We start from the raw sequence: 14,660 nt of genomic DNA, 5'->3' as shown, positions 1-14,660 counted from the left end.
GAACAGCTGATCAAAACGCAATTCCTTCTGGACTGTGGCTCATCTAGAATTTGGGTCGGGCCCGATAAGTTGGCCCGTAAACCAAGTGCCGACTACTGAGGGTGTACAAAACGTGGACACTGTAGTCAAAAGAAACCCACACGACGTGTTCTGTCGCCATTTGTCTAATCGTCATCCACAAAGCTGATCTCGCAAGTCATTAAAGTCGTAACCTTCTTGCGTGTTGTTCGTATGCAAGTGCTGTCCAAACCCAAAACCCTCCTTAAACCCTCACCGAAATCCTAAATCGTAACTCACTGACGGCGGCTAAAATGACGCCGTCAATTACGTCGCAATCTCTCCGTCTCTCCTCCTCATTCTCCATAGCTGCCTTACAACCACACACATTCTCCAAAATACCCCTGCCGAAAAGCCACCTTCGCGTTTCTCGTCAAGCACCGTTATTCAAACCAATATTAGCCGTCCAGTCTAATGTATTACTCCCCGACGCATCAAAAACAGCGACGTTCCAACCATCAAACGCTCCGCACCTGACGGCGGTTAATACGGAAGCAATGGAGGTTGACAGGGCGACGGAGGTGGAGCTGAAGGAGAACGGATCCAGGAGTAAGCGCCGGACGAAGATTGTATGCACGATAGGTCCACGGACGTGTGGCTTCGATGAATTAGAGGCATTGGCCGTCGGAGGTATGAACGTGGCGCGTATCAACATGTGCCACGGCACGCACGAGTGGAACCGAAAAGTGATCGAGCACGTGAGGAGGCTGAACGAAGAGAGAGGTTTTGCCATTGCCATTATGATGGACACCCAAGGGAGTGAGATTCACATGGGAGATCTTGGTGGCGCCACGTCATCTAAGGCAGAGGTATTAAAAGAGAGAGAGAGAGAGAGAGAGAGAGAGAGAGAATTGTAATTAGTTTTTAGTATTTTCTGTAAAGGGAAAGGTACTAGTAATAATACTCGATGATGTTTTCAAGTGTTAGTTTTATTATTTGAGCTTATTTGGAACCAATAGTAATCTGTTGCTCATATTTTGCAGGATGGTGAAATTTGGACCTTCACTGTACGGTCTTTTGGTTCCAATTGTCCTGAACGGACAATTAGTGTCAATTATGATGGCTTTGCTGAAGGTACAGTGTTTATTTTCCTGTAGAATCTTTCTTTCTTTCAAGGTGCCTCTTGTTTATATTTGCTGAAACTTGAGAGAGTAAAATAACTGATTTTGCATTTGATATTTTGCAATTGTGTGATTGGTCACGACAGATATAAAGGTGGGTGATGAACTTCTTGTTGATGGAGGAATGGTGAGATTTGTAGTGACTGAGAAGATTGGTCCAGATGTTATCTGTTGCTGTACAGATCCTGGATTGTTGCTGCCTCGTGCTAATCTTACTTTCTGGAGAAATGGAAGTCTTGTTCAAGAGCATAATGCCATGCTGCCCACCATTTCTTCTAAGGTTAATGACATCTGAGTGATTATTTGTATGAAGTAATTGTGGAGCCACTTATCAAGAAACAAGTTTTAGAAACCGGCACTAATCCTCTCATACCTTAATCTGGTGCAAACCAATCCTGTCTTCAGGACCTAATTAAAATCAATATTTTAGAATGGGAAATTTACAACCGTCCACCTGTTTGTTTTGTCTTTTTCAAAAATACACAAACACTTTTTTTTTTTTCAGCGCGCCACCTGAAGTTCACTTTTTGTTGCATTCTTCCACTTCCGTCTAATTTCCGTTAGCAAATTTAACGGAATGACCTTTTTACCCCTCAAAATTACAATTTAACCCAAAATAAATAGAAATTGGAGATAAATTGGATGGATTTAATTTTTTTTCAAAGGTGGATGCTAGAAATTGGAGGAAAATAATGTTTGTTGCTTGCTAAATTTAGAAAATTTGTATTTATTTTTTTGGAGGAAAATAGTGTTTATTACTTGCTAGATTTAGAAAATTTGTATTTATTTTTTCTCTTTCAAAAAAATAAATACAAATTTTCTAAATTTAGCAAGCAACAAACACTATTTTCCTCCAATTTCTAGCATCCACCTTTGAAAAAATTTAAATACATCCAATTTATCTCCAATTTCCATTTATTTTGGGTTAAATTGTAATTTTGAGGGGTAAAAAGGTCATTTCGTTAACATTCCGTTAAATCTACTAACGGAAATTAGACGGAAGTGGAAAAATGCAACAAAAAGCAAACTTCAGGTGGCGCACTGAAAAAAAAAAAAGTGTTTGTGTATTTTTGAAAAAGGCAAAACAAACAGGTGGACGAGTGTAAATTTCCCTTTTAGAATTCACTGTAAAGTAATATCATTCTCCTTCTTCCAATGGATGTGATATTGGGTATTACTTTCAGATAATTTTCAATGTCAAGAGTTCAATTCTCCAATAGAAAATGCAAGCATCTTTCATCAATGTCTTATTTTCTTTTTGTCTCTCTCATTCATACCTACTATTCAGTTGCATTCTCTTTTCAACTCAGCTCTGACTCTTAGAAAAAGTTGGGGGAGTGCAATAGCTCAATTTCTTGAAAGTGGTTGAACGATTATCTAGCTGAGTCCTTCTTGATCATTGATTTGAATGCACTTATTTCCTGTATTGTTCTAAGACTTAAATTTCTCACAGGATTGGCTGGATATTGACTATGGAATTGCAGAGGGCGTTGATTTCATTGCAGTGTCTTTTGTCAAGTCAGCTGAAGTAATTAAACATCTAAAGAGTTACATTGCTTCTCGATCTCCGGCAAGGTTTGCCATTTATTACAAGCTTTAGTTATATAAAATTACTGCACCAAGAAACTGTTTCTCCATTTTAAAACAGCGAAGGTATATAAAACTACTCTGTACACCTTAACTGAGGAGTGATTTCTGGAGATTATGGAGACTGACATCAGCATCGTAATCTAGCTTGCCATGCAAGTTTTATTGTAAACATTATAAAGGATCCCTTAAGATAGGCAAAGAGCATGCATAATTCTCCCAACATTGCAATAAAAGATGTGAATGCCAACCATCAGTTGGGAATCATGTCTTATATGTCAAAGGTTTTTGATAATGTAGTTCTTCAGAACGAAGTCTTAATATTCACATTCTCACATGATTTATTCTTTGTGATCAGTATTCTTTATGTTGTTTCTTAGCAGCATATATTACACTGTATTTTAAGGTTCTTCAGATAGTTTTGCATTTATTTGATAAAGTTTTAGTGTATCAGACTATATTCTGCTTGCATTTCCACTTCCTTGTCAGTTAATGTGTGTTAAATTTTTCCTCACTCCCACTAACCCTAAGGTAGCATTTACTTTTTAGATTGGAGTCGGAATCCTGAGAAGTGGGAATCCTAGGATTGAGAGTGTGGAGTGGGAGTAGGTTATTTAGGAATGGAAATCATAATCCAATTTATGTGTTTACTTTGTTTTAAATTTGGAGTAAATAGTTTCAAATTATAATTTTATCCTTATTTAAAGAATTATAGTTTTTAATTACAAAATTAATAAAAAATATATTTAATGAATAAATATTTATTTTATTATATTTGTAAATTTATAATAATTATTAATATTCTTAATTATGAACATCACAATTTTTTATTAATTTTAATTTTAATATAAAATGAAACGTTATTTTATTTTATTTAATATAATATAATTATATTAATTTAAATATAATTATGTTAAATTTATTATTATATAAAATAATAATATAATATTATTTAGTACAAAATTAATATTTTCTTAGAATAAACTATTTATTATTATTAATTATTAATATTAAATAAATATAGTACTATTATTTTTAAAATAAATATAATAATATTATATTTATTAATTCTCTATTAATATAATAATATTATTTTTAAATAATTTTAACTTAGAATCAATGCAAATTATTATTTAGTTAAATATAATAATATTATTCAAATAAATATAATATTATTTATTTTATTTTATTAATTATAAAAAATAAATTGAATTAAATTAAAAAAAAGGGTAGAAAATGGAGAGGTGAGAGTGGGAATCCAATGGGAGTCCTACTCCCACTCCCCACTCCAAAAATGGATGGGGCCCATGGAGTGGGATTCTCAATCCCTCCCCAATTTAGTGAAGTAAACACTGGAGTGGGAGGAATCCGCACTTCTCACTCCCACTCCAGAAAGTAAACACAACATAAGTTCAGCCAAATATTTACTAGCCTAAACTTTTCTTTTCATCATATCCTTTAATTTATTACACATAATTCTAATGTCTATGATTGACCCAATCATAAATACATAAAGCCATGTCCTCACTGGTGTGAGTAACTTGTTTTATATTCAAGTGATTAGTTTCTTTTGCAATGTGCCAGTTGTGAGAAATGTTTTTTCTCTCTTCTTGTCATCGTGTGTTACGTCTTTTTTGTATTACATCAACGATCTGATATAACTTTTCTGTTTAAACTCTATATGGCTACAGATAGCTGATCTATGTGTGATTGTTTTCGTACGTTTCATTAATCTTTATTCCCATAGCAGCTGAAGCCCGTGAAATTTCTATGTAATTTTGATGTGTACCTTTTTCTATAACTGCAGTAATATTGCTGTCATAGCTAAGATAGAGAGTATTGACTCTCTGAAAAATTTGAATGAGATCATTCTTGCATCAGATGGAGCTATGGTGGCCAGGGGGGATCTGGGTGCCCAGGTACCATTGGAACAGGTCCCCTCAATTCAAGAAAAGATTGTTCAGCTGTGCAGGCAGTTGAATAAGCCTGTTATTGTTGCTTCGCAGCTTCTTGAGTCCATGATTGAATATCCCATACCAACTAGAGCTGAAGTTGCTGATGTTTCTGAATTGGTTAGACAGCAGGCAGATGCTCTAATGCTGTCTGGTGAATCAGCCATGGGCCAGTTCCCTGATAAGGCATTAGCTGTGCTCAGAAGTGTCAGTTTGAGAATTGAGAAATGGTGTAGGGAGGGCAAGCAACACGCTACCTTTGAACCTCCACCTATATCATCTTCTGTGTCCGCGGGCATTCCAGGGGAGATATGCAATGGAGCTGCAAAAATAGGTAACCATTCTGTCTTTGCCTCCAAGCTATTTAACTTGGTATGAGTTCTATGTTCTTTAAAATTTCTTCTTTGGTCAATTCCAAATAGCCAACAATCAAACATTTAAGTTCATGTGTAAGCATCAGCTTCTGTGACTTCTCAGTTATATCTCAACTGAGGAAATAAGAAGGATTTCTTCTGAAGTGTAGTAATGCTTTCACCTTTATGCATAGTTTACAGCTTTGTAAAATTTCACTTTAAGCTTGGCTTGACATCTGATTTCATTTTTTTCCCCTTAACTGTTAAATACATGTGATTTTCATTTGATTTTAGTTGCCTGTTGTACCTACTAATTGGTGTTGCCTTTAGTGTTATGACAACAGGCAGAGTTTAGTTTTGGATACGGTAGTATTATGACATATAAGCAAAAGTAGCAATGTGTAAAAGACACTTCTGTTGACACTGGAGTCAAACTTGATTTTTTACTATTTGATTCAGTGAAATGCAACAATGTTATGGGCAACTGTCAAAAGACTCACATTTTATAATTGCTGAATTGGTTGCACTTCTGTTCTAAATTATGTTCTGGTTGTCCTTAACAATATTATCCGTTTTTCACATTCTACCATTGATGTTTACCTTGTTGTATTAATTATATTACGTGAATGTTTTTCCTTGCTTTTGTAGTAACAAGTGTTTTTGAACTTTCAGCCAATAAATTGAAAGCAAGTGCCCTTTTTGTTTACACAAAAACGGGGCAAATGGCATCTCTTTTGTCCCGTAGTCGGCCTGACTGCCCAATATTTGCATTTGCTCCAATGTCATCTGTGCGGAGGCGCTTAAACCTGCAGTGGGGCTTGGTGCCCTTCTGCCTTAACTTTTCTGATGATATGGAGAGCAACCTAAACCAAACTTTCTCCTTGCTTAAAGCAAGAGGACTGATCAAGTCCGGTGACCTTATCATTGTTGTCTCAGATATGCTGCAATGCATTCAAGTTATAAACGTTCCCTGAAGCAGAATATACACTGCGTTATGGACTTCTTTATTAATTTAACTTAAAAATGAGGGTGTATATTATTCATATTTAGGTTAGGAAGTCGTAAATGTTTTGGCAGGGTAAAAGGAGTCGACCCTGTCATGATATTCCTTTTGAACCTCAACACATTGCAGACCATTGAGAGGCAGATGAGCAGGAGCAATAATCGTAAGCTTTTCACTTGGATCACTTTTGCTTTTGTTTTATAAATTATAATGCATTGTTGGCTTTAGAAGTAGTCTCATTAGCTGCAGATTTAAATTAGTTGTCATAGAAAGGGGAACACACTGGTTGAGTATTCGTTACGTAAATGAGATTTTTTTTATTTACCCCTCTATTTGAACACAATGCAAATAAGATATAATGGAAATGTCTTGATTGAATGTAATTAAGGAAGGTAATGTCTTTTTCTCTATTTGTGGGATCTAATTGACGTGAATTAATTTCATTTATAATAATGACTTGATTGAATGCAATTAAGTTTGCAAAAAAAAAAAAAAACGTAACTACTTGATTATTGATATGCATGTGGTATTTAATACCCCTCACAAAACGTCTTGCGTGTTGGAGATTTTTGCCAATTTAGATCTAATGGTAAGCGTGTTCTTTAAGTGAAAGAATTGCCTATCATTTAACCCCATGAGAAGCTCTCTTGTGCTATGAATATCTTTGCTACTAAGGACTTGTACGGGGCTGTTCCAATAGCTCAACACGGTTAATAGGGTTTTGTCATGGGATAGAGAAGTGTGTCTAATTATGGGACCAGCAATAGGTCCTGTTATGGAATCCACAAAATTTAACATTTAAATATCAGTGGAATTCATATTATAACCCTTGACCTGCCTGCCACGTGACAAAGCACCATTGGATTGTCTCACACAAGTTTTTCTTAGGTATAAATGCATATGTGTGCCCCAACAAAATTCTTGATGAAAAATGGACAGCTAACAACTTAAAATTTTTATAACATGTCATTAACTGATGCAGCTTTATAGCCTTTGCTAAAAGTTGAGAAATATTTATATGGAGCTACTCTATTATCTTAGCACAGTCCAATAATGCTCTGTTGTTATGTGCAAAAGCGGTGGTTCTCCATAAGGTCCTATTGATTTTTTAATAATAAATTTAGTGGTTGGTCTCACTTTAAGTTAGTCCTGCACTCGACTGTCTACTGATACTCTGAGATGGTCCTGTATAAGTTTCTCTCTTGAAAATCATGGATCATTAGATGAGTAGAACGAGAAAAATAGTATCAAAATGAGATTCAAGAACGACATGATGATTGTATTTGCATTAGGAGTTGGTAAATTTGGGTTTGGATAAGTTCGGATTAACTTATAATTTAAGTACGTTGGGAAAAAAATCATTCGAACTTTTAGTCTAATTAACCCGAACAAAGAATTCAATTGAGTTCGAATCAAATCAAATTCAGATTATACGTGAATAACATGAATTCAATTTATAATATATACGGTCTCGTTAATAATTTTTTTCCTTTTTTTTCTTTTAAGCTGCCTTTTTAAAGATCAATATGTGTAATGCATAAGTTTTCATTGAACTCACTCAGTTTTTAGCATCAAGAGCTCATTTGTATTGTTCAATTATTATTGGTTTTTAAGGTGAAGCTATTTTAACCCACCAATTTCTTCTCTATACTCTCTTTTTAGTTAAGAATTTTATTACTTAATTAATCATTTTTTTTATCTTTTTAATTTCACAAATTCTCATCAATTCATTCACATATATTCTTTTAAACGCAAATAATTGATATCACTCATTAAGAGAAACAAAACGCATTATTTAAAAACGAATATCAACAAATTTTTATCAATTATGAAAGTTAATAAATGTCAATAAATTAATTTTTATTAACCATAAAAGTTAATGAATATTAAAAAAAATTCTTATGCACAAAAAAGCATGAAATAGAGGTCATGATATATCAAGAAAGGGCAAAAAAATGAATTTAAAAGAATATAAAAGTGAATGTTTAATTTACAGAATGTAAAAATAAAAAGAGAATATGTAATTATAAGGTAAAGAGAAATAAAAAGAGAATACGTAATTATAAGGTAAAGAGAAAAAGAGATTAGTAAAGAATAATGTTGAGTTTTTTAAATTTTAAATATTTAATAATAAATTTATTTTTTAAAATAAGTGTAAAGAAGAATTTGGTGGGTGAATAGCCCCACATTTTTATTTATTTTTGACAAGCTTCTTAGAATTACAATTTTCAATTTATCCCTCCACAACATCAATTTTCTATCATTTGCTGTTGAGGCCCCCATTAATCATCATCTTCTAAACGAAAATTGGATAAATTAAGATTTTTATACTTTTATAAGGAATGTGATCAATTGAGTTTACCTTTTTTTTTAAAAAAAAAAAAAAAAAAACTAATGTTAAACAAACAACAATCAGCGGAAATAACATTACGAGAGTACTTCATTTAGCAATCCTTCAAGGCTTCAAGAATTTCGAATCACCTCCTTCACATAATAATAGATATCATAATGGATTTTTCATTTGTCCTCCTTAGCTTAGCAACAAACAAATATAAAATGAAATTTTTTAAAAAAAAATCCCTTCACATACCATGAAATGACGGCAAGGCGAGGTCGTTATGGTGGCGAGGCGCAATCAAAGCAAATGTTGGCGAGGCTGCTGACTTGGTAACTTGGCAGAACCATGGATCTGTTGTGCTTGGTGGTGGTGGTGGTGCGGTCTGCTGGTTTGGGCTTTGCAGTGGACAGTGGCGGCTTAGTGGCAGTGACTGTTGCCGGTGAGCGGGGATGGCAATGCCTTGCCGATTTGGAGTTTTGGTCTTTTAGAGTTTGCACAGTGGCGTGTGTAGGTGTAGGCGTGTAGCAATAGCAAAATTATTATTATTATTATTATTATTATTATTATTATTTCAACCTTATTAGATTGTCGGATCGGAATACGATGCATCAAATTTTAACCTCAATCAATCGGCATCCAATCGGATCGGATTATCTGCGCACTATCCTGCATAATCAAATTTAATTGATGGAATAGGAAGCTGTCCTTTCAAAACTTTTTATGTTTGGCGTTTGGTGGGTGGGTCGCTAAAATTACCAGATACTGAAGCGTGAATCCTACTTTACTGAAACCACCGTCTCGTGAAAAATCGATACGAACAATCAAAGAGACAAATACCAGATGGAAAAAAAAAAGTACAATCCTCGAAGGCACTAGAAATTGAGCCATCCAGAGTAAAATTCACTGTAACGATTGATAAAAAGTACTTTGATTCATTCTGTTGGGACAAAAGTTATGAACCAAAGAATCCCATAACCAAAAATTCAAAAGACATGGGCCCCGAGTCCTGACTTTGCCTAAGCTACGATGCGATGGGACCAACCAATGACTATTTTTGCCAATCTTATGTAACATCTACTGATTTAACTCGAAGAGTGCTTTTCAACCCAAAAAAAAAAAATGCTAATATTTGATTTTTTTTTTAATTTATCACAACATTCCTTTTTTTAATTAAATATTATTTATTTTAATATCGTCTCTATTAATTAAAAAATAATCTTTTTAAGCTCACAGTAAATTAATTTTTTATCCTTCATATTTCACAAATTGACAATTTAGTTTTAATAGATTCAAAGTTTGAATCAAATATCAACTTTAATTAAATCTCAAATTGACATTAAATAAAATATTAAATTATCACAGCAGATAAAAATTAATATTATTAATCACAAAAAAATGCAGCACTTATTCATAAAATTTAACAAAACTTAACATTGAAACGCATCGTATGTTGATGGTAAAGAAGGTAAGTAGTGATGGGATAGCGGCGAAGAACTTCTTGTTAATGAAGTGGTGAGGACGGATGGGTGATAGTCACGGAGGAGAACTGAGACCGGGAAAAAAATAAAAATAAAAATAAAAAAATATATTTTTAATAAAGATAAATTGCAAAATAGTGGGTACTAGTAAGACAATGTAAGTACTACTCCGAAGTCAAGTATCATTACTGATTCTCGAGTAAGGAATAAAATCTAGACGTGTAAAGAAAGAAAGAAAGAAAGAGGTAATTAATCTATGGATGACCCCCCATGTCTACATTCTGGAAAAGGTGGCTCGCAGGGCTCCTATTTTCCTCACTTTGTTGCTATCAAAGCATACAAACGCGTCGAGAATTCTGGTTTCTGCCACTGTCTATCAAGGTCGGTACACGAGAGAGGAGAAGAAAATAAATAAAAAGTAAAAGTTAGTAATACTAGTAAAAGTTGACAACGACTGAGGCAAAGCAATGGTGAAAGTGAGAGCAAAGAGGTTTTTTTTCTTCTTTTTTTTTTTTTTAAATTCATGCGGATCACGCACTAAGGTTAGTAATGTATTTGTAAACTTTTAGTAATGTAACATTCGTTGCTTTTATCGTGCATTAATTAAGGGGGAAGATATGATATCATTTTGTTACAATATTATATTATAAATTAATGGCATTTACAATCACAGATTTATTAGTATATAAAATAATTATCTTACCGTGCAACATGAGTTGAGATTTGTTTTAAATATTATTGTTGAATCCATATCCATTAAAATTTTTGGTCAAGCTGTTTACATAACCGCTAGGATGCCAAAATTATAATTGCCATATTTACCTACGAATAATTGAAAAAAAAAAAGAATCTTCTTTTACAATATACACATGGAACTTTAAATTCTACCTATAAATGTAGAAAAAGAAGTGATCTTCTTTTGTACGTGTCCTACAGGCATAGGAAGGAAAATAATTTATCACCACCCACTTAAATTTAATTGGTGGTTTACAGAGGAAAAAAAAAAGAAAGAAGAAGACGAAGAAGTAGATTTAACTTTCAAAAAAATAAAAAGAAGAAGCAGCTTTAAAAAGTGGGTAGAAATATAAGGAAATTGGTGGGTCTAGGTCTAGGAATAGAATTTTTTCCTGATATGATTTCTATTGATTTTTTTAAAATTTTTTATTATGTGTCTTTTAATAATAGTATATGGATAACATTTAATTTTTTTATTTATTAATAACTAATCAATAATTGAGTTATTTATTTATTTAAGATATAATCAGATCAGGAGAAAATCTTAATCCCCTAATCTAGACAAGCTATGGGAAACATAATTAACTTTGTTCACTGTCAAAAAGATAGGAAAAAATTATGTTGCTTTTTTTGTATGGTTGGTGAGTTATTGAGTGGGTTGTCGTCGAGTGTCAGCTTTTAAGTTTGCGTCTGAAATGGTGGTGCGTGTGATGTTAATAATTCAATTTTCATAACCACTATTTCTATTTCGAGTACCCAATAGATTTTTATATTTTTCTCGAACTGAAATGTATGTAAGCTCTATAATTTTAGCCAACAGAAAAAGAAAACCAGGGGCTTGAAATTGACACTCCTAAGAGTAACACAAAGACATAGCGACTTAATACGGTAGTATACTGCTGCTGGACAAGGATAAGGATATTTAAAACACCAATAAATTCTGAGTTAAAAAGAGAGTGGGGGTGACAAGGCTATAGAAAAGACAAATAGAAATTATACCCCTCGCATAAAAAAATTGCATAAAATGAGTCCATTGCACGTTAATTTTTCATCCCAAAGACGAAGGTGTCAGTTTATTTTTTAATTTAATAATTTAAAGTGACTTAACTTAATTAATTAAGTTAATTAGAGGTGTTTATTTTTATAATTTAATGAGACTTTTTAGATAATTTTGACTTAATAAAATAAGTCAATTTTTTTGACTTTTTACTTAATAGAGAAATTTGAATTAAGTCAATTACTTACTAATGTCAAAAATATCAATGTTTTATAATTTATTTTTCATGTCTATCCCAAAACTCATCCATAGACATTTACCCCACATAAAAATATCATTATTTTTTCTTTCTTATATTATATACGACAAAATTTGAAATTTATGGTATTTTATGTATTAAAATTCTAAAATAATTATATATTCACTTGAATATAGTTTTACTTATAAATGTTAAAATATTGTGGTATTTAATATATTATTTATTTGACATTCAAATTTAATAAGGATATAAATGTAAAAGTACATATTTTCAGTTTTTTCAGTTAAAAAAAACAAACAACTTAATACTTATTTTTGGAGATTCAGACAAAAAAATAAATATATTATTCAGATTCAGACATTCAAATCTATTCAGAATTCAGACTAATTTAAATCTATTCAGATTTCAAATAAAAAAACAAACGCCACCGAAATCTATACTCATGTTCCATTACTCGGTTGAATTTATTAACAAGGAAAAAGTCTAAAGTAAAGATATCATCATTACCACTCTTTTGCTTAGCAAAAGAGTAGTGGGTGGCTTATTGGCCATCGAATAAGAGGTGTGGGTAGTGGTCCTAATTTTCAAACCATAATTTTGCTCATTGCCCAATTTTAGGAGATATTTTAGGATATTTTGGCTGCATTACACCCACTTTATATATATATATATATATAGTATGATAATTTTTTAAAACTAATATACACACATCATACGTATATTAAATAAGTATAATAAAATAGAATTCGTTTAAAATTGGTCTGATTTTCAGATTAAATTGTCCTTCACTAGGCCCTGATGCTCCTATGTCGAACGTTGTACAACCAAAGGCTGTGGAGGCAATCATAATAATTATTGGCACAGAAATATGGTGAAAATTCTTTTGGGCCCATGCAGATTTGACACCTCATCTACCAAAAATGAATAATAAGAAAAAAATTCTTTATTTTTTCCTCTTTAGTTGGACTAAATGGTAATAGAGTTTATGCGTATTAAATTTATTAATGGGTAGTAGTATTTGAACTCATTAAACTCGTCTTTACATTCATTTACTTAATAAACTTACTGTAAAAATCTTAAATTTAACGCTAATTGTATTTTCACTATCTTATATAATTTTACGCTTCAAAGCCACATAAATCCCATTTCATTTTTATACCCTTTTTTCTTATTCTTTCGTTGTGCCTTTCTTAATTTCTTCATATTCATGTTGCAAATCTAGTATTTTGAAAACCCGTAGCTTAATTTTTTTTTGTTGAGAATTTTATTTAATTTCGCTACCCAAGTAGATGTTCATTCATCTTTTTAATAAGCATTTTATTTCTATAGAAGTTTGACACTCACAAAATATTGCTTCTGCATTTATCGCAACCCATAGTCTATTACGGTGAAACAAACACTCATAAAAAGAAAGAGAGCTAAACTTAATGTTTAGGGGAGGATTAGGGTTTATAGTGGGCGCAAAAAGGGTTTTTGGTGGTTGCAATAATTTAGTTAAATAAACTTTTTTATCCTTCTTGATGATTTGTTAAGGCTATTTTTATAACAAAATTTTCATTAAAAGATGGGGCTTAAAGAATATTTTTATTAATTCAAATAATCTCATCCCTTTATCAAAAGCTTCTTTATATTTAAATAATATCATAAATCTTTTACAAAAGTTCATCAAAAGATTTTTTAATGTTATCCGATTATCTGATGGATGGTAATATGGTATCAAGGGATGGATGGATGGATACATGAAATAACCTCAGTTATTATTATTATTTTTCTCTTCCTCTAATTGTTATATAATAAATATATACATTATGAATTAATATCAGTGTGTTTAGATACGCTCATATGAAATGCATCCTAAATATCTGTGGAGACATAAGTTAAAAAAACGACTCCTATAAATTATTGGGAGACATCTACGAGGGATATTGGTCTGCGGGGGCCTCAAAGTTGACGAGCTTCGTTAGCTTCTAAGAACGAAAGGTTTGTCTCCTTGAAAGGAAAAAGAAAAAAATGAAAGGCCAAATTTGTAATTTCATGGCAGACAGAATTATTCTAGGAGGCCCACCATTGGAGACACGGTGCCCAGTACTTATACTGGTTGTGGTTGGAGCCCACAAACAATATCAAGCCCATGTCTGTACCAATATCAGTTAGTTTCGTGTCCGCATGTACGCAGCATCTTAGGCCGTGTTTGCTTTGCGATCTTTCATTTGGTTTTCTTTTTCAACAAATAAAAAGATTGAAAATGGAGATTAAAAAAATGCCCCCGAAAAGAAATGTTATTATATGTGTCGCGTTATTTGTACGGCCTCAACTCCCCCCAGCCAAATGCAGCCTTGGTGTGTGTACAAACAACAGCAATGCAGCATTGACTGGAAAAACTTGGGCTGAACATATATATATATATATATAGAGTATTTTTAATCCCCTAATATCTTGAAAGATAAAAATGTAAAGATTTCAATGATAAAATATATTGTAGAGCTGGCAAAATGGGTCATCGGGTCGTGTTCGTGTCGTGTCAGTTTCGTGTCGTGTTAAATTTAGGTCGACCCAAACCCGACCCATTTAATAATCGTGTCAAAATATTGAGACCCAAACCCGACACGGAAAATAATTGGGTTACCCAATAACCCGTTTAATATCTATATATTGAACAAAAGTTACATCAAATATTTACACACTATCATACATACATACATACATAATTTATCGATATTATAAAATATACATATCTACCAATATATTACACATTTACAATATTGAGGTTTTAATTATAT

At 32.4% G+C, this 14,660-nt stretch overlaps 1 protein-coding gene across 1 annotated transcript; it reads left to right on the top strand.

Annotated features, from left to right (window-relative positions):
• Nucleotides 1-198: 198 nt before the first annotated feature.
• LOC102612172 (pyruvate kinase isozyme A, chloroplastic-like) lies at nucleotides 199-6,464 on the top strand. Its single transcript, XM_006479554.3, has 6 exons — nucleotides 199-866; nucleotides 1,041-1,131; nucleotides 1,265-1,458; nucleotides 2,632-2,753; nucleotides 4,573-5,051; nucleotides 5,743-6,464. Exons 1-6 carry the CDS (start codon nucleotides 312-314, stop codon nucleotides 6,042-6,044), a joined length of 1,743 nt encoding a protein of 580 aa, XP_006479617.2. The 5' UTR covers nucleotides 199-311; the 3' UTR covers nucleotides 6,045-6,464.
• Nucleotides 6,465-14,660: the final 8,196 nt, after the last annotated feature.

The sequence above is a fragment of the Citrus sinensis genome, chromosome 3 (assembly GCF_022201045.2).
Source record: "Citrus sinensis cultivar Valencia sweet orange chromosome 3, DVS_A1.0, whole genome shotgun sequence".
Taxonomy (NCBI): domain Eukaryota; kingdom Viridiplantae; phylum Streptophyta; class Magnoliopsida; order Sapindales; family Rutaceae; genus Citrus; species Citrus sinensis.
The sequence above is the reverse complement of the archived record's forward strand: the minus strand, read 5'-3'. Positions and strand labels throughout refer to the sequence as shown.